A 26465-nucleotide genomic window follows, 5' to 3' on the forward strand; every position below is an offset into this window, starting at 1 on the left:
ACTATTCCAAGAGCTCCCAGGCTGGTGGGGAAGAGACTCCGCAGCCCAGTCCCCCAAACTAGTTGGGGAGATCTCACATTTCCCTGGGCATTCCCAGGCTGATGGGAGCAGTTCACCCTCTCCTAAGGGGCTACCAGGCTGATAAAGAGACACAACACTGTTCTCAGGGACCTCAAGTCACAAAAGAAGAGAGGGAACACATACCTAGGACACAAAGGTATATAAACAGAAGCAGAAATGAGCAATGGAGGAATTTGGCCTTTTGCATATGACTCTCTGCAACTGTGAGTACATGTGACTCTGTGCGTGACTTGTCTCTGAGTCTGTGCTTCTGTTTCTGCGACGGTGCAGATGCCCCGGGGCTGAGGCCTTGGAGGAGGCTCAGTGAGCGGAGCCAGCTGGGTCCATCGCTCATTCACGGGACATGTGTTTATTGAGCGTGCACTTTGTGCCAGTCACTGGGCTCAGCCCTGTGACACCATGGAGCCCTCGATAGGGTGTGGCTCCTGCTTTCAGGGCACCGCGGTGTAATGGGACTAGAGGCAGCACTTAAACAAGCAAGTCCTTTATGCTCTGACCAGGAGGCAGCAGGAACATAGGGGAGGGGGACATCCTGGAAGATGGGATATTTAAGCTGTGCCCTGAGTAGCAGGCTTTAGGGCTGGGGAAAGGGTGTGCAGGTAGAGGGAACAGCATACGCGAAGGCTGCTGAGCAGGGGAGAGAGAGGTTTTTTGGATGAGGTGACTGCATGGGTTTTAGAAGAGGTAGGCAGGTAAGAGGCGGGACATTGCTCCAGTGTGAGGGTTGGGGTGGCGTGTAGTGGGAATGGCTGGGGGAAGTCTTCTGGCCAGAGCCCGAACCTTTCAAAGCTGAGGAAGAGGGTTCAGAAAGGGCCAAGGTTACAGAGCACAGCGTGAAATGAGCTGGCTGGATGGGATTGGAACCTAGTCTGAGTCTAAACCTGGCTCCTTCCCTTAAGTCCCACAGCCTCCAGCACCCAAATACGCCTGTTGAATCGGTCACTGCTGGCTCCCGGTGGCTCTGGTGCTATTACTATTATTACTGTTTATTATTAATTATGACTGTGACGCCGAAGACATCTTTGGTTCAGCTGGGGTTGGCCCTCCTTGCCGCCCGCATGCCCTCGTCCCCCAAAACTCCGGACCCAGGCGGCCCCGCGCGGCGACCAAGAGAACGGCCACCCCCAAACGCGAGGTCGGTGTGGTGGCGCCCCCTGGAGGCAGCGGTCGGAATCGCCGCGAGAACGCAACGGCCGAGCGCCGGGTGCTCCGCGGGCGCTCAGCACGCCTCAAGCCACAAACCCCCAGACCGCGGCCACAGAGGGCAGGGAGGGAGGAGGAAATAAAGAGGAGAACATTTATCAAGTGACTTTTGTATACTGGGCAAGGTGCTGGGCATTCCCTCTGCATTTTCTCGTGGAGCACCCACCCAACGTCATTTCCCAGCAGTGGAAGCTGAGGTTCAGAGAGGTTAAGTTAAGCCCAGCCATGCAGAGCTGGATTTGAACCCAAGTCTGCACCACGCCTGGGCCCCTCCTGGGTAAGTCTGGGGAGGAAAAGGCCACCGGACCCTCCCTAGACTGTAAGATAAGCCTCTGGAAATCACGCCTAGTGACAGCCATGATGATAAAAAATGGTTCCGTCATAGCCGAGGCAGGATACCGAATTGGAGTGCCATCATTTCCTGACCGCGTGACTTCAGTCAACTAAGTTTCTAATCAGTCTGAGCTTCAGTCTTACCATTAGTAAATGAGCTTGATTACAGGCCTTCTGTTTGGGGCTCTCCTTCTGAAGACCCATTGCAGTAACGGAGATAAAATGCTTAGCTCAGCACCTGGCATGTCGTGGGTGCCCAGGAAGACAACTAATATAATTTACTCATTTGGCCATTATTTATTGAAAACCCAGGGGCTGGGGATACAACAGCAAAGAAATACAGATATTGTTTTGCCTTAATGACTTCCTAGTCCCTGTGTTCCTAGGATCTAGCACATTGTCCAGCTTCATAAATGTAGAAATGAATGAATGAATGAGTAAAAGAAGACAGTCAGGTAGGAAGGAAGGAAAGAAGGAAGGAAGGAAGGAAGGAAGGAAGGAAGGAAGGAAGGAAGGAAGGAAAGGAGATACTGCGGTAAGTCAGCCCCTGGTTGCAGTTTTGGGGACAGTAAGAGGGAGAAAAGGGAGTTTTTAAAATAATAGTTACTATTTCTTGGGCACTTACAATGCATTGGGGACACCTGGGTGGCTCAGTAGGTTAAGCATCTGCCTTCGGCTCAGGTCATGATCCCAGGGTCCTGGGATCGAGCCCCGCATCGGGCTCCTTGCTCCGAGGGGAACGTGCTTCTCCCTGGGCCTGCCACTCCCCCTGCTTGTGTTCTCTCTCTCATAAATAAATAATAAATTAAATCTTTCAGAACGCAGCAGGTACTCAACCATGCTTTCTGTGTCCTCGGTTCATCCTCCCAGCAAACCTATGAGGTTAAAAGTGTCATCTGATTTTACTGAGATGAAAACAATCCGTGAGGTAGAGTGCCTTCCCTAAGGTCACACGGTGACGAACTGCACAGACAGGTTTTAGGCTTGGATTTGTACCCGGGCTCCCTTGAAGCCCTGGGCTCTTCCTGTCCCCGTCCCACCCCTTGATGGGAGCTCTTGGTGCACAGAAACGCCGCAGAATGGCCTCTACCTGCACCAGTAATAATGAGGAATGTGCTACTCTCAGCTTTTGGAACAAGTTTACTCCACTCGCTCATGTGCCGAACCTCACATCTGATTGCTTTTCACAACAATCCTGTGAAGAGGGTATTGATTGCCCATTTCACAGACAGGGAACTGAGGTTCAGGGAGGTTGGCTTCCCAAGGCCCTGTAAGGCATGTTCTGGAGCAAGACAGAGGCTGCTGCCAAGGCTCCGCCCGCTGTGTGGCCCTCTGGTGCCTCTGTGCTTCCAAGCTCATGCCTCTGCCATCCCCCACCCCCCATTCCTCGCTGCTCATCCCCCTCCCTGCCCTGTTCTCCTGGCCAGGGTAACTCCAGGCAGAAGCCTGAGTAAGGTGAGCTAAGAGGAGCCTCTTGGGTTGGGCTCCTGCCCAGAGTGGTGTGGCCAGGAGGGCACTGTTCACCTAGGATGGGATTTTGATCAGTTCACAACTTTTCCAATTCTGGTTTTGGTGGCAATTTAGAAAGAGGGTCCTCTTGAATTCTCTGCCGAGGGCTCTCCTTCCCTTGGTTTAGTTCTTAACCTTAGGGATCTCAGCAGGAAAAAGGAAACACAAAGCATCAGCCAGGAGAGGGTTTAATGATGGAACTATTCGTGGAGGTGTGGCAGGAATGGTGAAGCACCCTGGGGCTCCCAACAGTGGGATGGAATCATTGCCCTGGGGACCTGAAGGGCAAGGGAGGGATCCTTGTTAATGAACCTGGAGAGAGTTGGACCCATGGGTGCAGGCCTCCCCGCAAGAGCTCTGGCTTTCAGTGGAGAACATAGTCACGGGCAAAATCACGGAGCAAGGGTGGGTAGTAGAAATATCTCAGGCTAACTCCCCTCCTTCGCACTGGTCTCTTGTCAGTGTCTCTTATTGGCCAAACTCAACAGGAAACTATAAGGCAAGGGGGCCCAAGTGAGACTGTCAGCAGGGGTCAGCCCCAAGATGGCTTTGTGGAGGGGCCCCAGAGACCGAGTGGCTATGCTTGTCTTGTGCCTGACACCTCATCCTTCCTCCTCCTTCCAGCCCAGGTTCCTTTGTCTGTGAGGGTGTCCCAGCCTTGGGGTTCATCTCTCCCATCCCTCGCTCCCCCCGGTTCTCCCTGCCTACCACACCCCTCAGCCCGCTGATGGAGCATTAGTGTCGGCATGCGTTTGTCTCCCCAGACAACAGTTCCTGCCGCCTCTCCACTGTGAGCTCTTCTCAGGCAGGAGCCTGGGCCGAATAAGGCTGATCGCCCTGACGCACAGGCCAAATGCCACCTTTTGCCAGCTGAACTGAGTCCTGTGTCCTCACACGCCTCTCTCTGCCTCGGTAGACCCAGTCAGAAGACCTGTTTCCCTGAGCACACCGGGGCCTCCTTGGTGGCGAGCAGCGCAGGCCTGTTGCGTAGCGGGCATCAAATGTTGTCTGAATTGGCCTAGGTAGGACCTTCTTCTTTCTCTCATTCATTCAACAACGTTTCTTTATTTATTTGAGGTCCTATTATGTGCCAGGCCCTGTGCTGGGTGCTGGGGACACAGCAGTGACTGAGACGCACCAAGTCCCTGCTGTCACGGGGCTTCTATTCTAGTGGGGAAAGCAGACTAGGAGGGAATGGAAAACCAACAGTATGACTGCAGACTGTGATAAGTACCGTACCGAAAATAAACAGTACATGGAGAGACGTTTATGCCGGGGGCGGGGGACATCAGGGAAGTGTTTTCTGAGGCGATGACATGTAAGCTGAGACCCAGAAAGAGCAGAAACTGGGATGTGAAGGGTTGGAAAGGGTGTTCCAGGCAGAGGGAACAGCAGAAATTAAGGTATGGAGGTGGAAGTGCTTCTGGGACCCTGGGAGATTCAGAGTTTCAGCCTAAAGAAGGCCTTAGGGGAGGTCAAAGGGGGTGAGGGATTCGGACTTGGGGACAGCCCAGGGCCAGGTCCTGGGCTGGGGGGGTTGGAGGGGAAGGGATAGCCCTTCTTCACGCCACCCTGGCCGCCTGTTGCCTAGCACCCACAGCAAACAGTGCTGCCGGCAGGCCTTGCCCTTTCTCCCCCAGCACCCCTCCGACTGGCAGCAGCTGTCAAATGACCAGCCGCTGAGGCTTTGCCAACCTCCTTCCCTGGAATATTTTAGGGGTAAGTCAGAAAATGACCAGCCGCCTCCTTAAAACCCAGCTTTTTCTCGTGCATGCCTTACAAGGGTGTATTTGGCTACCCTGGGTGTTAATGTCCCAGCCCCTTGCATTAGCCAGAGAGATATAAATACACAGCCACAGGCGGCACACTCAAATACACAGATTAATGAACCCGTCGGCAGGCCCCAGTCCCGGAGGACACTCCACCCATCGGCTTGTGAGCACCCACTCCCATACTTGCAGGCATCAGCCCTAGGCCCTCACAGGCACACAATTACACGCAGGCCCATACACAGTCCACAGCCAGCCTTCACCACACATAATAACCACTCTCTACGCCCCCCCTGCCCCAGATTATACAAGCACACAACCACATGCCCACACACAGACATGTACCCCTCGGTCGTCCCAGAGTCACACACGGCACGCAATCCCACATTCTCCCCCTCCACACACACACACACACCCACCCATGTAGTGTTCACACAGCCTGCAGTGGGCACACTGATCGCAACACACAACCCACACATGCTCAACACAGCGGCACCATTGCCCCCCCACCCCGGGCCCCCGCCCCATACTCAGGGCCTCTCTGATTAAACACACATCCAGCCCCACGCTCTTTACAGTGCAGAGCATTCTTCCGCGATTGAGTCAAAGACCTCCCCAGACAGAGAGGTTAAGTGGAAAAAAGGCATCAGAAGGGAGAATGCCCGAGGCCCAGGTCTGGGAAGGGGCCGGCAGCTTCTGGCTTAGGGAGAAAGACTTCAGTATTGAAATTTGACCCTGACTCTAACGGGCTAAGGCCTTGGGGGAGGGGGCATGCCTTGGAGGGGACAAAAGCGGGGCTGGGTCAGGGTGACAGGTGGAGTAGCGGAGAGACTCCAGGAAACCTCGCAGCGTGGGGGTGGACGTCGGTGTTAAATCTGGACTCGACCTTACAGGCTTAAACCCCTCGACGCAGTCCTCCCACCGCCCTTCCCTAACCCCGGCAACAGGCTCCCGACTGTCCCTAAAAGCACGGGGTGTGGCCGTGACCCCTCCTCCCCCAGCCCTTCAGGACAGCTGCGGGACACGGCGCTCCGGCCTCCCCCCCCGCCCCGCCACCGCGCGGGTGGGGATCGCAGGGGAGCCGAGCTACGCGTCCTTCACAGCCCCCACCCCAAACCCCTGCACCCGCCGGCCGGGCAGGGGAAGTGCTCTCCCGGGGCCGCAGAGCCACCCTCCTCCCCGGCCCCCTGCAACCGGGACCCTTGGAAAGAAGGGGTGAAGAGAAAGAAGGTTCGGGAAGATCTCGGGGCGAGGCGGTTTGGGAGACGCCGATCGGCCACCCCCCACCCCCCGCCCCCGGCCGTGCGGCCCGCTCCCTCCTCCCGCGGGCGGGAGCTGGGGCCAAGTGGGCGCGCCCGGCCCGGGGCGGGCGGGATCCGGTGTCGGCGGCAGCTGCCAGTGCGGCGGGCGCGGGCGCGGAGCGAGCGGCCGGCGGGGCCGGCTATTAATAACGCGGCCGCCCAGCCCGGGGTCGCGCAGCCATGGCCAGCCCGGAGCCCCGGCACGGCGGGGACGGCGCCGCCCAGGCCGCGAGGTAGGACCGTGCAGGGCCCGCGTCGCGGTCCTGTGGGGAGGGGGCGCTGGACGAGCCGCCCCCCGACCCCCCGCGAGCACCTTTCTCCTGGCTGGGGGTGGTGGGCCAGCCGGGGTGTGGCGCTGGCACCGGGCGGAGCCACCGGCCGAGGGAGATGGGAGAGGCCCGGGGTCCCGGCACCTCCGTTTGTCTGTGGCTTTTTATAGTGGCCCCCACCGGGGCTGGGTGAGAATTAACCCTTTCAGACCTGTGGGCATCAACCCTCAAATGCCACTGGGCCAGGGTGGCCCAGGACGCTGGCTCCTCGCTTTCCTTCGTGCCTCACCCCAAATGCAACTGGAGATGGAGGCCTCTGGGGGCCGAATTCGCTGTGTGGAGGAGACTTGGTGCAAGGCTGGGCGGCTGCCAGCGCGGAGTTCGGAGTCTGTTCTGGCAGCCCGCTCTCTCCTGTCTGAGGCCTGGGATGGGGGGCGGGCGTGGGGAGGGTCGCCCGGCCCAGACCAGTAGGAGGGCCTTGGCAGCCGGCCTCGGCCAGGGGGCCCTGGAGCGGAGGCCCGCCCCCAACCATGCACACTGTCCCCTTACCACTGCTTAGGGGAAACGGCCTGTGGCTCCGGGATTTGGGGCCAGTAGGGAGGATTTCTGCCCCAGGTCGGACTCCGGCCCTGAAGAGGTGGTGGTGCAAATACACACACCCCGTCCCCCTTCAGCGTCTCACACAGCGCGAAGCCGAGCATAGTTTTACAATCCCCTGCACTGCCGTATACACATACAAGTGCACACCCAGTCAGATCCACACCAGCTCACGTCCGCACAGTGTCTCAGACACTCCTAGCCACCGGGGTGATGCGGGGCCGGGAGCTGCTGGAGTCCTCCAGGTCCAAGGAGCCAGTGGCAGAAGCAGGCTGCTTGGAGTCCAAGGAAGCCTGAGGTCGGGGCCCCAGCGGGGCGGACTCCCTAGGCCTGAAGCCTCCCATGCTCTACTTGTCCCCAGCTCCCAAGACAGAGAGGCATCTGTGTGAGGGCAGCGGCTAGCAGAGGCCTGGCGCCGCTGGGGGGAGGGTGACAGAGGCAACCACAGCGTGTGGGGTAACAGCGCTGCCTGGGGGTCAGGAGGACAGGGTTCTACGTCCAGCTGGGCCCCTCGACCTTGGGCACGTTTCCTCTTTGGATCGCAGTCGACTTCTGCCTGCCTTCCCTCTACAGAGCCCCACCCTGGGATCCACAGGGAATGCGAACTCCCCTTGTGCTTAGGAGACGGACTCTCAGGGGACGCGGACACACTCACCGCTGTAACACAGAACACTAAGTGCAAAGATGAGGTGCGCACCCGGTGCCTTGAGAATGCAGTGGTGGGTTTGTCTGCAAAATACTTTGCAGGAGAGATGCAGTCAGAGCAGGGCTTGGAGGATGAGGAGACATTTACGAGTAGGGAAATCAGTACGTTTTGTTAGACCTGCTGGAGCCGTAGCCTGCTTTCGAACTCATGCCTGTTCTGAGAACAGAGTGGTCAGCGGGAGCTCCAGCCGGCTCTGGAGCCGGACGCCGTCTTCTCCAGGCTCCACCACTTGCGTACAGGTCGTGGAGCTTTGAGTGAGTTCTCAGTGCTTTGGTTTCCTCATCTACAAAATGGGGGTAAAAGATAGCATCGCATACATGACTTTTCACATGAAAGACTTGCAGTCCTGCCTTAGACACAGTTACGTCATCCCAGGGGGGAGGACTCAGCAAGAGCATGTGAGGACCGTCTGCCGGGAAAGCAGGGGCTCTACTGAGGATCGAAGGGGGTCCGGCTGGCTGAGCGGGGGCACCCTTCCTGGCGCGAGGAGCTCTACCTTTCCAGGCAGTGCAGGACTGTTCTCTAATCGGATGGTGTACAATGAGCTGTATTTTCTCAGCTGGATCCTTTAGACATAGTGGGCTAGGAGTAGGAGGTGTAAAAGTGTTAACCCATGTTCGGGATTGTCAAGCACGGGGTGGGCGGCAGGGAGTGTGTGAGATGAGGCTGAAAAGGTATGTTGGGGCCACATCGTTAAGGGTTTTGAATCTATGCTAGGCCGTTGGCTGTGCGCGAAGTGGGGCGACACGGCTACGTTCTAGCAAGCTGTGGCACTGTAGAGAATGGACTGGCGTGAGAAGGACGAAACCCGTTGGAAGGCTGGCACACGAGGGCAGGTGTGCAGTGATGACTTGGAGTCCAGCTCTGGCAAGGGGATGAGGAGGGGACGGAGGCTGGAGACTTTTTCTGAGATCGGTCAGTTCGCAGGGAGTTGGCTATGGTGGGCGGGGGGCAGGGAAAGAGCTGCGTAAGGATCATTGTTTCATCAACCTGCTGTATGGGGCTGTGCGTCTCTGCACTGGAGAATACAGGTGTAGCAAGCCCAGGGAGAAGGGTAGTCTGAGATGTCAGGTGACACCAGATGAAGAGATCTAAACAACACCCTCTCTGGTAGAGTGACGGGGGTGAACTAGGTGACAGTTGAGGCCGTCCTCAAGCTTTAGATTTCAGCGCAGGTGCTGGGCTGTGTGAGGCCAGTGACGTCCGGGGCCTGGTGAAGCCACACTTGTGGTTTCCCGAGGGCCACGAGGGCCACCGTGACACACAGAATGGGAAGCCAGGGATTCCTGGGGTGCTAGAGAGGAGGACAGAATACACAACGATTTAGAAGAGAAATGATCTGGGGGCGCCTGGGTTGCTCAGTCGGTTAAGCATCTGACTCCTGATTTCAGCTCGGGTCATGATCTCAGGGCTGTGGGATCCAGCCCCGTGTCGGGCTCTGTGCTCAGCGTGGAGTCTGCTTGAGGTTCTCTCTCTCCCTCTGCCTCTGTTCCTCCCCCTGCTCGAGCACGCTCTGTCTCTCTCTCTCAAAATAAATAAATCAAACCTTAGAATAAAAATAATCTGTAGTGGGAACTTGGAGCTAAGATATAGAGCTTAAAACCTGGACACGAGTAGGCCTTTACTTTTTTTTTAAATGTGCTTTTAAAAAAAGAAAAAAATATATTTTATTTGAGAGAGTGAGCATGAGCGGGGTGAGGGGCAGAGGGAGAAGCAGACTCCCCGCTGAGCAGGGAGCCGATGCAGGGCCCGAGTCGGGGACTCCAGGATCATGACCTGAGCCTTATCATGACACTTAACCAACTGAGCCACCCAGGCGCCCCACAAGTAGGCTTTTTCAAGACAGATACGTTCTTCGATACAGGGACTTTTCATTTATACTTTATATCTGAAGTAGCTTTCTTGAAAACTATACTCAAATTTAGACTGTCTTAAAACTGGTGCCCATGGCGTATCTGAGTTCCCTTGAGCAAACCGCATAATCTCTCTCTTTTTTTTAAAAGATTTTATTTATTTATTTGACAGAGAGAGAGACAGCCAGCGAGAGAGGGAACACAAGCAGGAGGAGTGGGAGAGGAAGAAGCAGGCTCATAGCGGAGGAGCCTGATGTGGGGCCCGATCCCATAACGCCGGGATCACGCCCTGAGCCGAAGGCAGACGCCTAACAACTGCACCACCCAGGCGCCCCTGCATAATCTCTTTTAACCTCAGTTTCCTTATCTGTAAGATGGGGATAATAAATATAACTACCTCACAAAAATGTTATGAGGATTAAATGAGTCGATAAAGGTAAATCATTCAGCACGGAGCCTGGCACAAATAAGACCTTTATAAGTGTAATTTATTGTTACTATTTCCATGGTAGTTTATATTTTCAAAGAATTGCTCAGAGGTCCAAGGTAGGTAAGATGTATTTGCAACAGGAAGGATCAAAGCCGGCTGAAGTCCAAAGAAACGGGAGGAGATTCCTTAACAGGAGCCGGTTAAGCTAGCAGGCAACTGGCAGCTGGCTTAAGGAGCTTCCCCGCAGAATCACGGTATCTGAATTCAAGAGTCTTCGACAGGCCAGAGGATGGGCCAATCCTAACAAGATGAATGAAGTTTTGCTCTGTTCTGTTCTGTTCTGTTTTGGAGGGGGAGATGGGAAGGGGCAGAGGGAGAGAGAGGGAGACTCTCAAGCAGGCTCCACGCCCAGAGAGGAGCCCGACGTGGGGCTCAATCCCACAACCCTTAGATCATGACTGGAGCCAAAATCAGGAGTCAGATGCCTAACCAGTTGAGCCACCTAGACACCCCAACAAGATGAATGGAGTTTTACAGGAACAAGAGATGTGACTTAAAAGCACTTGGTGTGAAAAAGTCTTTTTTTTTTTTTTTTTTTGGTGTGAGAAAGTCTTTTTTTTTTTTTGGTGTGAGAAAGCCTCAAGGTTTTTAGTCAAACTTAGCATTTGTCAACGATATGATAGAGCTGTTCTATATTGGCAATATTAGCCTTTATCAATAGGAGTGTAGTGTCCAGAGATTCACTGCTCAGAACACACCTGGGTACTGTTTCCAATACCCATCCCCAAGGGACAGTGACAATTTGGAAACTAGTCCAAAAGGAGTGACCCAAATGAGGAGAGCACTGGACACTTTGGCATGCATGGAATAGTCGAAAGATGTTAGTTTTCTTTAGGTGTCTAAAGAGCTTACATGATTAAATAGGTAGGTTTGTCTGATTCTAGAAAGAGGAATCAAGCCTAGGTAAACATCGCAGACAAGGGGCGCCTTGGTGGCTCAGTCAGTCAAGTGTCTGACTCTTGGTTTCGGCTCAGGTTGTGATCTCAGGGTTGTGAGATTGAGCTCCGAGGTGGGCTCTGTGCTCGGTGCGGGCGTCTGCTTGTTCCTCTCTCCTCCTCTGTTCCTCCCCCATCTTCATTCTCTCTCTCTCTAAAATAATCTTTTTTTTTTTTTAACCTACTGAGTCCCAGGCTCCTTTATTTAAGAACGTGATGTGGGGATTCAAAACAAGAGCATCCTTGAACTTTACCTTCCCTCCAACCAGTCCCCCCAACTCCCTGCCCCTGCGCCCTTTGTGTTCCCAAATCCTTTCTTAGTGAAGGAAGAACTTAATCCCAAAGCCCTGGTACAAAGCCCAGGTTCTCTTTCCCAGCTCGGCTCTTCTCCTTCCTCTGGCCCCCACCCTGGGAAGGGCCAGCACCGCAGTTTGAATGCATGGGAGAGCCCAGAGAGGTGAGAGACATGGAGGGGGAAAGCCTTCACCCTCAGGGACAGGGACCGAGGAGTACAGGGTAGTGAAGCGAGGGCCCTGATAGACTGGGGTACCAAAATGGGGCCCTGGTGCCAGAGGAAAGGATACTGGTGCCCCTGAGAAAGGGGATCCAGCAGCCTCAAAATCATCTCGTTGCAATAGTCACTGCTTGACCGTTTGCCCTTCTGCCGACGATGGCAGAACCACACTCAGACCATGCCCTTCTCAAGGCCGAGCTGCTGGGCCGCGTGGCTGATAGGCTGCAGGGCGGCCTTCGGGCACCACAGGAACAGCAGGAACACGCTCTCCAGGTGGCCTCTCACTGGATACTCCTTTGCTTTCTCTTTCGGGCCTGCACGAGGGTCTCTGCTTTGCATATCTCCTGTAGATTTTCGTTGTCAGCCTCCTCCACCCGCTTCTGCAGCGGGGGCCGCAGCTTACACGTGTCCTCGAAACTGAGCTGCAGGGCCTCAAAACGGCAGATGCGGGGGCGCCTGGGTGGCACAGCGGTTAAGTGTCTGCCTTCGGCTCAGGGCGTGATCCCGGTGTTGTGGGATCGAGCCCCACATCAGGCTCCTCCGCTAGGAGCCTGCTTCTTCCTCTCCCACTCCCCCTGCTTGTGTTCCCTCTCTCGCTGGCTGTCTCTATCTCTGTCAAATAAATAAATAAAATCTTAAAAAGAAAAAAACACAGCAGATGCTCGTTTGGCTGAACACCTTCCTAAAGAGAACCCCCAGGGTGAGCCCCACATCAGCCTGAGTGTATCCCAGGGTGATCCTCTTCTGCTTCAGGAGCTTGGCAAATTGTTCCAGGTCTTTCTGCAGAGCTTTGATGTCTTGGGACTCCTCGGGGTTTTGCTCCAGCTTCTCCTTGTCCGGCTTCACAGCCCCAGGTGAGGCAGCACAGGGGTTGCTCTCCACCCTGGCTCCCTGCTTGCCCACTCGCCCTTGGGCTGAGAGGTCTCCAGGCTGCCTTGGGGCACCAGCCCTACTCCAATCTGAGGTCCACAGTGCGCCATTCCTCCGCAGAAGTCATATGGCGGGGGGCACGGGGGAATCCCCCACACCTCAGTGCCTGGCCCAACCCCTGGCCCAATTGCCAACCCACTGGGAGGGCCTGGGAAGCTCAGCCAGGTCAGAGGGTCAACCCAGCCGGGCTCCAGCCTCCCGGCCCATCGAGTCCACCACCCAGGGCGGGCAAGAAGGCCAAATCGGAAGCCAGGTGTCCCGCCATGGGGGAATGCAGGTGCCCCAAGCCAGGGGCCTGGAAAAATGAGGGCTCTCCAAGGCTGCTCAACACCTCTCTCTCTTTCTCTCTCTCTCTTTTTTTAAAAGATTCCATCCATTTATTTGACAGAGTGAGCGAGCCAAGTAGGGGGGAGCAGCAGGCAGAGGGAGAGGGAGAAGCAGGCTCCCTGCTGGGCACGGAGCCCGCCATGGGGCTCAATCCCAGAACCCTGGGATCATGACCTGAGCTGAAGGCAGACGCCTAACCAACTGACCCAGCCAGGCGCACGTAAAATAAATCTTTAAAAAAAATTTCAGAGAAGGTTTTCCTTCAACACTAGAATTTTCTTATGACAGTGGAACAAATAGCGGTGGCTCAGGTGTGAGTTTCCCGGCCTTAAAGGTATATATGTAAGCAGAGACTAGGCACTGACATCATGGGGATGTTGTCAGGGGACCTGAGCATGGCATGGAGCATCTGTGCACGGGGCTAGACTGCTGGAGGGGAGGGAGCAGACAAGTGCCCTCTGAGATGTGAGCATGGGATATAACCCTAATGGCTCCCATGGCCAACCATCCTGGGATTGTGGCTGTCCTCTCACTTTAAGTCATTTCTCTTGCAGGGAGACAAAAGCAGAAGCCAGTTCTCCTCTTGAAGAGGAGAACTCTGAATCCCCGCATGAGGCAGGGACTTTGGACCCAGAAGTGACTCTGTCTTTGAAGAGGACCTTGAACTTAGAGGACATTCTCTACCTGGGGGACCCAGGTGACTTCGACGAGATAGATGAGATATTCTGCGTGGAAGAGACGGAGAAGCCCGAGGAGACACTGTACATCGAGGAGACCAGGCAGCCAGGCGAGGCGCTGGACGTGGACGAGCCTGTGAAGCCAGAGGAGACCCTCTATGTGGAAGAGCCCACGAAGCCCGAAAAGACCGCAAGCCCAGAGCAGACCAGCGACAGGGGAGAGACCGTCACGAGCGAGGAGAAACCTAGCGGCGAGCAGGACCTCAGCGCCGGGCCTGGTGCCAGCACGGAGAGCCTGAGCATACAGGACCTGGAACTGCTGGAGGAGCGTTTCCAGCAGTGTGTCCAGGCTGTGGCCCAGCTGGAAGAGGAGCGGGACCAGCTCATCCACGAGCTGGTGTTGCTCCGGGAACCAGCCCTCCAGGAGGTGCAGCAGGTCCATCAGGACATCCAGGCTGCCTACAAGCTGCACGCCCAAGCGGAGCTGGAGAGGGACGGGCTACGGGAGGAGACCCGGCTGGTCAAGCAGAAGCTGTTCAAGGTGACCAAGGAGTGTGTGGCCTACCAGTACCAGCTGGAGTGCCGCCGGCAGGACGTGGCCCAGTTTGCAGAGCTGCGGGAAGTGCTGAGCGCCCGGGCGGCGCAGCTCTCGGAGGAACTGGCCCAGCTCCGGGAGGCCTACCAGAAGCAGAAGGAGCAGCTCCAGCAGCAACTAGAAGCGCCTCCCAGCCAGAGGGACGGGCACTTTCTCCAGGAGAGCCGGCGGCTGTCTGCCCAGTTTGAGAACCTCATGGCCGAGAGCCGCCAGGGCCTGGAGGCGGAGTACGAGCCTCAGCTGCTGCGCCTCCTGGAGAGGAAGGAGGCTGCGGCCAAAGCTCTGCAGAAAACCCAGGCCGAGATCCAAGAGATGAAGGAGGCCCTGAGACCCCTGCAGGCGGAGGCCCGGCGGCTGCAGCTGCAGCACCGGAACCTGGAGGACCAGCTCACGCTCCTGAGGCAGAAGCGAGACGAGGAGGTGCAGCAGTACCGGGTAGGCCCCTGGGGAGGGAGGCGGGACCGCAGTCAGCTGTCTCCCGGGCACTTGCAAGGATCCTCTCCTGTGTAGGAAGCACAGCTTACTCCTTGGGGCGTCACCTCCCTTCCTGACTCCACTCTTCGTCCCACGCAGGCAGGCCTGTGCTAGGGGCTGAGCGCCGTGGGCACCCCTCGTGCACGCAGCACCCCGACAGCGTGGTCGCTTGGGCCGCTCATCAATCCTCCAAATCACGTATTATCACTTTCCTCAAGGAGCAAACAGGCTCAGCGAGCTGGGGACTTTTGTACCCTGGTCTGACCAGCCCTGAGTGTTTCAGTGCACTTCCCACGCTACCGTTTTCCAATTCTGCGTGAATCGTGGTTGGGTGCAGAGAGCAAGAGGGGCGGAGGCCAGGCGGGATGTTCCTTCTCTCCCTCCCTGTGTATTCACCCTCAAGTCCCACCTGTCCCATCTGCGCCTGAAGCTTCCCAGTTTTAAAACTGGGATGAGGGACACCTGACTGGCTCTGTTCAGTAGGGCACGCGACTCTTGATCTCAAGGTTGTGAGTTCGAGTCCCACCCTGGGTGTAGCAATTACTTAAAAAACAAAACGGGTGAAATCTATAAAGCTCTATTCCTCATTTTCTTTTTTTGTGCATTGCCACCATTTTGCTTGTATTTGAGTTACTTCTGATTGAGTGTGAGCCAGTTCTAATCTTTTTTTTTTTTTTAAGATTTTATTTACTAGTCAGAGACATGGGTGCACAAGCAGGGGGAGCTGCAGGCAGAGGGAGAAGTAGGCTCCCCACTGAGCAGGGAGCCCAACACCAGACTCAATCCCAGGACCCCGGGACCGTGACCCAAGCTGAAGGCAGACGCTTCACCGACTGAGCCACCCAGGCACCCCCTACTCTCTTTAGAGACAGGATGGGATATAAATACTAAGTGAAAACACCACAGACTGTGAGCTTTCAGAAAGGAGTATGGTTTACTTATTCCTGCCACTCCGGCTCAGAGCACGGGCCAGTTAAATGCTGACATAAGCACTGCTGACCACTGTGAGAGCCTTTCAGAGCAGTATTTTCATCTTTTGAAGCACACATTCCTTTGGATAAACTTAAAAAGCTTACGCCCTTCCGGGGCGCCTGGGTGGCACAGCGGTTAAGCGTCTGCCTTCGGCTCAGGGCGTGATCCCGGCGTTATGGGATCGAGTCCCACATCAGGCTCCTCCGCTGGGAGCCTGCTTCTTCCTCTCCCACTCCCCTTGCTGTGTTCTCTCTCTCGCTGGCTGTCTCTATCTGTGTTAAATAAATAAAATCTTAAAAAAAAAAAAAAAAAAAAGCTTACGCCCTTCCACAGATTCTGATACATCCTTCAAGGAACAAATCCACTGTTGAAAATGGCTGCATTTACTTCTCTCAAGATTTTGTCAAGCTTTCTGTAGCTTGTATTATGAAAGCAATGGGGTTTTTGGCCCTAACAGTGAATGTGTGTGTGCTACCCTCAGTCCCCTCCCCCACTGCTTTTTTATTGGTTCACAATCTAGTGAAAGAGTTTAATTTTGTTTTTTGAATAAATACTGTCCTTAACAGCTTGTACTCAGACATCAATGGCTGTAACCCAGGGGAGACAGTAGCATGTGATGTGAGAGAGGTGCAGCTACGAGTGTTGTAGGATAATGAAATCTAGTCATTGGTTAAGTCACGGAATACTTCAAGGAAGAATGGGTGTTATTTGAAGTTTAGGCAGGATCTAGACCAGTGCTGTCCAAAAGACATACACAAGCCACATACAGAATTTTAAACTTTCTAGTAGCCACATTAAAAAAGTAAAAATAAATAGGTGAAGGTAATTTTAATATATTTAACACAACATATGCAAAATGTGTAGTGAACTGGCTGCATGTGAGAGGTGAAAAATTGAAAGGTGGGGTGCCAGGGTGGCTCAGGTCATGATTCTGGGGTCCTAGGATTGAGCCCCGCATCAGGCTCCTTGCTCAGTGGGGAGTCTGCTTCTCCCTCTGCCCCTCCCTCCACTAATGCTCATGCGCGCGCGCTCTCTCTCTCTAGGTCTCAAATAAATAAAATCTTAAAAAACAAGAAAAAGAACAACAGAAAGGTGATTTGAACCGTAAAGGTAGGTTGGGGCAGATTATACTGGACTCTGAAATCCAGACTACGGAACGTGAGTTTTAGTCAGAAGTCAGCTGCATCAGTAAAGGTGTTTGACTCAAGGCAGTAACACGACTGCCTCTCTACTTTTAGAAAAAGTACTGGTGGCAGTGTGCAAAATGGGCTGGAGACCTAGAAGCTAGGGGACTAATTAGGAAGCTATGATAGGTAAGAGGAAAAAATGGTAGCGGGAATGTGAGGAAGGGGAGGAATTCGAGAACAAATGCGAAATAAACGTGGCCACTGACTGAAGGGGGCGGAGATGAGAAGTCACAGAAGGTGAAACTAACTGGGACAGTGGCGCCATCAACAGGGAATCCTCTGGGAGAGCTTTTTTGTTTTTTAAAGATTTATTTACTTGAGAGACAGAGAGAGAGCATGAGCAGGGGAAGGAGCAGAGGAAGAGGGAAAATCCGACTCTGCTCTGAGTGTGGAGCCTGACATGGGGCTCGAACTCACAACTCTGAGATCACGACCTGAGCCAAAATCAAGAGTCAGACACCCAACCCAACCGACTGAGACACCCAGGTGCCGCCTCTGGGGGAGTTTCCTGACACAAAATGAGCGTTGTAGAATTTGTCCCCCTGTGATTTTCATCACTGTACCGGATTTGTTTCAGATCTGATGGTCCGTGCGTCTTTCCAAAGATCATTCTATGAAAAACACTCTTGAGGAAATGTCTCCTATCGCTGTATCATAAAGTGGGAATCAAGGGCTAAGTGAGCAAATTTTTCTGAAACAGCTTCCCAAATTGTTTGCCAAAGGTCACTTAGGGCATCTGACTACTTTTCAAGGGTACACTTCGGTCTTGCAATTGTAAACTTTGCCTTCCATCACCATCACCTCAAGTAGTTTATAGTCCAGGATGGAAACCAGATAAAATGAATATATTTCATAAAATCTAAGACACTTGATTTTAAAATGCACCCTGACCTGAGATGTTAAAATGTGAAAGTCTTAGAATCGATGAAATAATTTTCTTCAATGTGATAAACACTGTAATAGTTGTAGGAATAAGGAAGGCATGGTACCAGTAAAATAGATATAATTACCCTGCCTGGGGAAATACAGGGGAAATTTCATGAGGATTAATAGCTAGCATGTACTTTTAGTTCTTTACACGTATTAATTCACTTAATCCTCACCTGTCTGTGGGATAGGTATGAATTGGTCATTGGAAAAATGAGAAAAGAGATGAGACAGAGAAGTTATTTGTTCAGGGCTATGTGGCTAGGAGTGATGGAAGGAGATTCTGACCCTGTGCAATCAAGCTCAAGTTCACATTCAACTTCCACAAGGTGTTAGAGCTGAGCCTTGAAGAATAAATTCATTGGGTAGACAAGGGAAAGGCATTCCAGGCAGAGGGAATAGCTTACACAAAAGCATGGAAACACAAAAAGACAGTGTTTTGTTTTGTTTTTTACATATGTTATTTGACAGAGAGTGAGAGAGAGCACAAGCAGGGGGAGAGGCAGAGGGAGAAGGAGAAGCCGACTTCCCTGTGGAGCAGGGAACCTGACATGGGGCTCGATCCCAGGAACCCGGAATCATGACCTGAGCTGAAGGCAGATGCTTAATGACTGAGCCCCCGGGTGCCCCACAAAAAGACATTGTTAAGGGAAGTGAGCTCAGTGTGGCTGAATCATAAGGAATGTAAGCGGTAGAGAGAAGTGGCTGGAGAGGTGGACTCGACCAGACTGTAAAGAGTTTTATCTATTAAGTCAGTGGTTTTCAAAAAAGGTTTTCTCCAAAGCCACAGACCCTTTTCCCCAAACAGAATCTTACATAGAATGGTAAAAGTGAGGAGCTACTTTCTAACTGTGGCAAGGGCACTTCAAAATGGCCTCCTCCTAGGGTTTCATGGAAAAGTCTAGGACCACTGACAGGACGGCAGCGAAGCAGTTGTAAAGCATGAGCTCTAAGCCAGTGGCAAATCCTGGCTCTACTGCTTAATAAGTTTTGTTTAATCTCTACATCCAACATGGGGCTCGAACTCACGACCCTGAGATCAAGAGCCACTTGAGTGGCTCTTCCCACTGAGTCAGCCAGGCGCGCTTGGCTCTACCACTTCCAACTGGGAAACTCTGGACAAATTACTTAACCTGTGACTCCAGTCCCTCACATGTAAACTGGTATTGGTGATAATACACATCATAGGGCTGCGGAAGGAAGGAGTCAGGTAATATTTGTGATGCGCTTGCCATGGTGCCTGGCACGTACAGGTACGCGCTCTTAAAAATGGCAGCGTGCAGGATGAATGGAAAGAGCCTGGAAAGACCACTTATGAGGGAGAAATAATGTAAGATACGTGAAGATATTTGGGTAGGATTTGGTGACTGGTGCAGGAGGTGGTACGAGGAATTTGCTGAGAACGTTGTCCAAGTTTTTAGCTGAAATCAGTAGGTCGCTTATGCTGAACTAGTGTTTACTATCTACATATTTCACACCAAGCATTGTGTAGGGTGCTGCACAGGAACCTACAATCTGATTGGGAGTCAGACATGAATAAAAAAGATAGATAGTGATATAATACAGCAGAGACTGTCTAGGTGACAGACCGTATTTCCAGTACTCGATAGCCACATGTGGTTGTAGTGGCTTCCATACCACACAGTGCAGACCAGAGCGAAGTGTTCCTATGAAAGAGTAATGGAGGTTCTAGTTAGAGGTAGGGGTCAAACTAGAGGGGGTCTGAATGCGGACTAAAGCGGTGGAAAGCCTTTGCAAGACTGAGATGATGAAGCGGTTTTTGGAAAGTTAATCTGGTTGGTGCTACACAGCATTAAGACTGGAGATTGTCTATAATGCGTCACTCTAGCAATATTTACTTCCTCCGGTGACATCGTTCCTGCCAGTTTAGCACTGATGGTACAGACCAGCCTTCCCAAGCGTGTACTTTTATGTCTAAGCAAAATACAGGTTTGCTGGCTATCTAAGGGAGGCTTGGGAAATTGGGACACAGAGGTATGCAGATGCCTCCCTTCAGAAGACAGGCTTAGATGGTAAGGCTGCTTCTGCGTGGTGCCAAAGTATGGGTAAGGCACTAAAAAAAGGCCTTTTGATAAGGTTGTTGGAAGCTGAGATTCAGCCAGAGTATCAAACCCTGCAGACTGATGTGCTACAGGTGTACCAAGGATGACTCGGAGAACCAATTATTTAGATCCTTCTAGTAACAGCGTGTACCCAAACTGGATTCCTGTCTTATTATTCTTCAAAGTCTGAGGTGAGGTCATTACCCCTTTAAAATAGGACTTCCAACTTCAACCTTCCCTTCCCATCTCCCTCATGCTTCCTAAGGATCCACGCCAGCTAGCAAATATGCCAGAGACGGATCTGCTGACATCTTCCTTACCTCACTCCTCAGGCATTAATCCTAGGCAGAGACAGTTTACAGAACGTATCCTGTCTGGTTTTGGCAGAATGGGAAACAGTTATCTTAAGGCTCCTGAGTGCCTCCAGGGCATTGCTTCTTCATCTTCCAACTTAGCACTTTGGAATGAATTCAGTCTTTTAGTGTAATGAGTACAGGATATAGGAAATTAACAATTACAATAGCCAACATTCTAATAAAGCGCCTATTTGCATAGGATGTTACAGTTAAGGACCAGGTAGAGCTATCTTGCACTTCAAGGAGGTTTGAAAACAAAACTTGTGGGCGCTTGGGTGGTTCAGTCGGTTAAGCCTCTGCCTTCGGTTCAGGTCATGATGCCGGGGTCCTGGGATCGAGTCCCGCGTCCGGCTCCCTGCTCAGCAGGGAGTCTGCTTCTACCTCTGCTTCTGCCACCCCTCTCCCCCACTTGTGCTCTCTCTCACTCTCTAATAAATAAAATCTTAAAAATATATATATAAAACTTGTATTTACTGTTTTTCCTGTAAAACAACTGGAGTTCTAGGAGTTGAACTCTCCCGGAATTGCAGTTAATGATTGCTTACAAAGAATTTATTTTCCTTTTCTTTTTTTAAGCCCCATGCCCAACATGGGGCTCGAACTTAGAACCCCGAGATCAAGAGTCGCATGTTCCAGACTTAGCCAGCCAAGTACCAAGACTTGGGCTTCTTTTACGTTAAGTCGTTTAAGTTGCAGGATGATAGAACTGATTATCCTAATAGAAACGAACTTGCACAGAGCCAGAGGTCCATAAAACTCTCAGCACGCCAACTAGAGGACCAAAATCCTCCCCCACACTTAAGACTGCAACACAAACAAAAATCCCTCTGAGCACCCTCCCACCCTTTGCAGGATTCTACTGAACAGTCATCTGCGGATACAGACAAGACTCCTTTTCAGGTCACCATTGGCAAAAGCAGGATCGCTTTGTCCAAACACCTCTTTGAACCTCAGTTTCTCAACCTCAATACTGGTGTGAAGGTCAAACCCTGTGTAAGAAACTGCTTTACCAACTGTAACAATGTTTTTTACTGTTCTGCTCATTAGAGATGTTCTTGGCCTTCTCACTGCAGGATCAGCTGGAGGAAATGGAAGAACGAGAGAGGCAGTTAAGGAGCGGGGTGCAACTCCAGCAACAGAAGAACAAAGAGATGGAGCAGCTAAGGATCAGCCTCGCTGAAGAGCTTTCCACTTATAAGTCAGTTTTTGCTGCTACTCGCGTCTTAACCAACACTGGCTGAGGGGATGGTGGAGAGGGCAGATGTGGCTCCGGGGAAATTTCACTTAACAGGGAAGAGCAAAAAAAATGACTTGGGAGATTATTTCCAAATTGCGCTCATCCATGACAAACGGAAAATGGATCTCTCTTTTTTAAAGGGCTATGCTACCCAAGAGCCTGGGACAGGCTAACGCCCCCACTTCTCAGGCTGGTGGAACGGAGACACAGTCTCAAGGTGATCCTTGAGGGTACAACAGTGGTGTTTGCATTATTGCTGCTCCTAACTTAACAATACTAATGCCTTGAAAAACTTAAAAGAGTGTGTCAAATGACAAGTCAGTTAGGAATAACGCGTACCTCCACATTGCCTGGCTTAAGCCTTCAGGGGTCACTTGGAATGTTTCAGTTTCTAGCAGGACTTAAAATATGCTCTAATTATCACCAGGAATTCTGTAACAGGATGACACGTCCGGGCTCTGTGCATTCTTACTTTCCTTGGCCTGTCCTACCCCACCTGCTATTCATAAATAGCTTCCTGAGAACAGCAGAGAAGACAGTTATGCTGTCTAATTCAGACTATGACAAAGGAGGCCAAAAGGCTAAATTAATCTGTAAGTCATAAAAAAGGCTCAAGTGGGTGTTGTTTATAGCCTGTGGGACAGGATTATTGCTTAATATATGAAACAAGCAATACACCTATCCATTGATTTCTTTATATACTCATGTTTTTATATTCTGTATAAAGTCCTAGATTGTCTCGGATAAAGAAACTAAGGATAAAAAAGGTCTGGGTCAAGTTGTATACTAGACGGATGCCCATAAATTTTATTCTTAATTTCCTAGTTAATCTTGCAAGTCTTGGATACAAACTCACAAATAACAATTATAACCAATACTTTTCCTAACTTACTAGCATTTTCTTTTACTGTGTTTTATCCAGGCATGACTGATAATGCTTATTGATGGGGAGACTAGAAAACCTTGTAATTGAGGAAAATGATACGTTAAACACCTCTGTGGATCAGATTAAAAGTACAATAGGGAAAGGGCAACAACTCGTCTTAAGAAATGAAACTACAGAATCCGGTCCTCTAATGCCCATGTAAGGTTAACCCGGGCAGAGAAAATCTCTAGCTAGCCCCTCCCATCACCACCACATAGGTTACCATTCATTCTATTTTGCAAATAGGAGGCACCTAAATAGGCATTTGGTGAGGAGAAATGCACCCCTAATCATATGCAAATTACACTCTAGCAATCTCTCCCCAACCTAGCCAGCACTAACTAAACTTCAGAAGTTCGTTGTGAACTTTACACTGTATTATTTCAAGTTGCACCAAGTATGAACTTATTCTTTTTTCTTTTCTCAACTTCACAGGGGCTGTTTAGAAACGTATGGCCGAATCTGTAACCCAGAAACAACAACAACAAACTTTTTAGCAAAGGATCACTAAGCACCCTTTGGACATACTTTTTTCCAGAGAAGGGAGTGCCAAGGACTTGGCAAGCAGTTCACCCTGGAAAAGTTACAAATACTGGCTGACCTGTTTTAAAAGACTTGAAGGCTGGCTGGAGGCAGAACACCATCAGTCAGGATTTAGGCGGAGTCTATTTCATGGGCGGCTGGTACCAATCTCAATGCACTTAGGAATGGAAAAATGGGCCTTCTGTCCTCTGGCAGCAACTCCCACGTGCACAGAGTAAAGGATGGATGTGTGGACACACTTTAGTGTTGTGAAGAACGTACCTTGCCTTGTGTTGATCCAAAACAAAAACCTTTTTTTGGAGTACAGATAGGGTCAAAAAGGCAGCCGATTTTCATGATATGGGTTTACAATTTGAATTCTTTTGTGCCATGAGTGTTAAGACTTTAAAATGAATCCTTTTACAAAGTTTAAGTCTGTGTGGACTCATACAGTTTACTCCTGTATCAAGATAATTTTCACAACACTCTAAAAGAACTACTGACTTGGAAAAAAGAAACCAATCTAGATTTGAACCTAAAGGTTTAAGGATATTCAGATTTTCCCAAAGACTGTACCTCATGAAAATGATTTTGGGTCAGTGATGTACTCCGTTAAATTGAGTGACTGGCAAAGAACCAGGCATTTTCTCTGGTTATGGCACTTGGTGATAAAGGCTTTCAAGAGCCTATTATTTCTAACCTCTAAGTACAGGCTCCAGTGAAAAACATACTGGGGAGATTCAACCTCTCTATGGGAAAAGGTTCAAACACCTTTTCCAAATTTAAAGTCTGCCTTAAACGCTCTCTGCCACATTGCCTTTGACAGCCCTGAAAGTCCATGTAGTTCTCTAGGGACAGCCTTCAAAAAGATGTTATGTTATCAAAGACTAATCCGTGTACCTCCGGCTCAGGGTTTCATGTCTTGCACTTTCCCTGGGAAGGAGTGAAGCTCTTTTCTATAGCTCTGGGTCTATTATATTTAATTCTGCTCTTGACAGTCAAAGACCATACACAGTAACTGTCCTCTGAACAACTCTTCGAGAAGCCAGACTGGTGTTGGATGAATGTTATATACCAAATAAAACCCATCGGCATGGGGTTACGTAGAAAAGCAATTTATTCCATTATAAGCACTTACACAGTTAGTCATGGAGAGTAACAGGCCTGCTGGTGAAACAGGTCACCCAAAATAGAGATGGTACCAAACTAGTGGTCAAGGACTAACTCCTAAAAAAAAAAAAAAAGGCAACTCTTATCCAGGATTAATTTAATTTTAAAAACAAATACAAGCTATCAATTCACTCTTCTCAACTCAACTGGACAGTCTACCTGTGGTATAACTGTCAGGTAAAAACATACATCTTTACAACTTGGTGGTCCCAAGTTTTTAAAAAAACCATTTCACAGAAAGGAAAGAAATATGAAAACAGCTCAAGAAATACACTAACAAGCAAAAATATATGGGGAAAGAGGAACACATAGTTTTGACTTAACTGAAGAAACTCAGAGGAGACTGGTCTACATAGGAAAATGTGCATCCTGGAAAGTCAGGTGTGAAAATTTTAGAATAGGAATTTATATGACTCGAATCTCCCCCATTTCCTGAATAAAAATGACATCTTGTGGTATTTATACTTCATGGCTCAGACACCTACCTCACTTGGCTCTACTCCTTCTTCACTTTAGCTTTACTTAAAGGAGTCTGAAAAACTTGGGGATATAGCCTAAGAAGAAAAATAACCACACACAATATTCCCCTCTCTGTGACTACTTTAGACCTTTGTTACTAGAAAATTCCTGAAGAAAATTTAAATATAAGTCTGTGGCTTTACTGAATCAAGTCCCCCAGTTAATAGTTAGAAAACACCCTGTTGGGGCTAATAACATTGTTGATGGTACCTATCATAGAGGGATGGCCAAACAAAGTCTGTGTCTCAAAACCAGTGTTAAATCAATCTCAGGGTTGAGAGGGAAAAAAAGGGGAGTCTAAAATCACAAGAAGTGCAGACATATCTAGGACCCTTGTCCTTCTGGATCCACGCTTCCTTCAGGATCTTCATCATTATAAATGTTCTCTGCCTGCCCAAAAAAACAAGAAACAGAGAAAAGGATAGTTAGTAAACATGAAGGATACTCTGGAAGTTAAAGTTTCAAAAACAGACAAGGCCAGGGAGACAGACTGTGCGCCACAGTCTCTGTAGCAACTATTCAATTCTGCAGTTGCTGCATGAAAGCAGCCAGGGACCATCTGAGAATGAATGGGTACGGATGGCTGCGTTCCCGGAAAAACAGGCAGCTGGCCCACAGACCAACTAGATTAGGACATTCCCACAAAACTGAAGTATGGTTACTGTTTGTCTTGATACTCGACCTTCAGGAGTCCTTCTACTGGACATTACTCACAAGAGTCAGAAAGTAAAAACAGCACAAATGTCCATCAAATGACCAATGAATAAATAGAAATGTTATCTGGCAAAAAAAAAACCCCACAAAAAACAACAAACCACTAGTCACATATTGCATTATTTAATTTATATTATATTAAATGTCCAGAACAGACAAATCCATAAAGTAGACTGTGGGCTACCTAATGCTGGGTGGACTGGAGGAAAATGGGGAGTGATGCTTAATGGGTAGAGGGTTTTTCTGTGGGGTAAATTAATGTGATGATGGTTGTATTAATTGTGATTATAGTAAAAAAACAAATAAATCAATTAGAAAGTATTCATTAAGAGCCCCCCCAAACCATGGGTTTCAAAACTCAATTTATAAGTCTTTTTAAAAGAAAACTGCGCTAGCATAAAATAAACTCTACTGCTTTTACTTGATGAAAACGTTGCATCCAAAGGCATAATCTTAAATACAGAAAACACTTCCATTTGGGCAAAGTTTACTGTTCTTACTTAGCACCTACTATGCTCAAATCACTAGGCTACATACTGCAGCAGATGGGATAGTCTTGTCTTTAAAGAGCCCGTATCTGACTGCAGGAACAGGGAAGTATACAACGGTTTCATGTTTTCTGATGACAAATTGTAGTGTCTTTTTCACCCAACTGGATGTCTAACAATTCAGTCCAATCCTGACACTAACGGCACCTAAAAGTAGTGTCAGCCTCCACGGGTTTAAGGGCCTTGTCCCCAAGACTATGATCCTCACTTCAGAGGCCAGCGTCAAGCCCTGAGTGCCTAGACTGCCCTTGTACTTCTGTCCAACTTGGCTATCAACTCGGGGGTTTCCACAAGCCGCCCCCGCAACCCCGCCGCCTTAGGTTTGATAATTTGCTGGAACGACTAATGGAATCATGAACATGCTTTACTTGCTATTACCAGTCTACTATATAGCTTACAACTCAGGAAAAGCCAAATGGCAGGGAAGCCCAGGGCAAGGCGAGAAGGGAATACAGAGCTTCTAGGTCTTCTCTGGGTAGCATCAATATATTCAACAACCCGGAAGCTCAACGAATCAAGGGGTTACAACACAGAGCCATTTCCAGAGTTTTTACAGAGCTCAATCCCCTCTGCCTGTGGGTGGGAGGGACTGAAAAGTTCTCCAATTACCTATTTAGTCTTTTGGGAGATCAGCCCCATCCTGAGGCTGTCCAGGGGCCCTAAGTTACCTAGTTGGCCTAAACTCAGGTGTGGCCAAAAGGGGCTCCTTATAAACACCAACAGAGACTCCTACCACTCAGACAACCCCAAGGGTTTTAGGAA

At 50.5% G+C, this 26465-nt stretch overlaps 2 protein-coding genes and 1 pseudogene across 6 annotated transcripts in view; 1 reads left to right on the top strand and 2 right to left on the bottom strand.

The window, feature by feature from the left end:
- On the top strand, positions 1-23970 carry SYNC (syncoilin, intermediate filament protein). 5 transcript variants are annotated; one of them, XM_087858374.1, is made up of 5 exons: positions 1-217; positions 13372-14524; positions 21142-21266; positions 21446-21522; positions 22666-23970. In XM_087858374.1, exons 1-5 carry the CDS (start codon positions 102-104, stop codon positions 22674-22676), a joined length of 1482 nt encoding a protein of 493 aa, XP_087714500.1. In that variant the 5' UTR covers positions 1-101; the 3' UTR covers positions 22677-23970. The 5 variants fall into 5 exon arrangements, with proteins under 5 accessions (XP_087714500.1, XP_087714501.1, XP_087714499.1 ...); XM_087858375.1 differs by having other exon boundaries at positions 199-284; XM_087858372.1 differs by lacking the exon at positions 1-217 and adding an exon at positions 4423-4529.
- Positions 9949-13381, bottom strand: LOC123782198 (POU domain, class 5, transcription factor 1-like; annotated as a pseudogene).
- RBBP4 (RB binding protein 4, chromatin remodeling factor) overlaps positions 23852-26465 on the bottom strand; it is a 21293-nt gene continuing 18679 nt past the window's right edge. Inside the window, exon 12 of the mRNA XM_045782215.2 lies at positions 23852-24831. Within this exon, the coding sequence (XP_045638171.1) occupies positions 24766-24831 (66 nt within the window). The 3' untranslated portion in view covers positions 23852-24765. The remainder of the gene's footprint in view (positions 24832-26465) is intronic.

This window comes from Ursus americanus, chromosome 33, assembly GCF_024610735.1.
Source record: "Ursus americanus isolate L20-20 chromosome 33, mUrsAme1.1.p, whole genome shotgun sequence".
In the NCBI taxonomy this organism is placed as follows: domain Eukaryota; kingdom Metazoa; phylum Chordata; class Mammalia; order Carnivora; family Ursidae; genus Ursus; species Ursus americanus.

Bases quoted from the DNA above. Each gene is read 5' to 3' on its own strand.
- SYNC (XM_087858374.1), top strand. From the start codon at position 102: ATGGGAGCAGTTCACCCTCTCCTAAGGGGCTACCAGGCTGATAAAGAG. The intron at 218-13,371 runs GTATATAAACAG...TTTCTCTTGCAG, and splicing joins CACATACCTAGGACACAAAG to GGAGACAAAAGCAGAAGCCA. The intron at 21,267-21,445 runs GTCAGTTTTTGC...TCTTTTTTAAAG, and splicing joins GAAGAGCTTTCCACTTATAA to GGCTATGCTACCCAAGAGCC.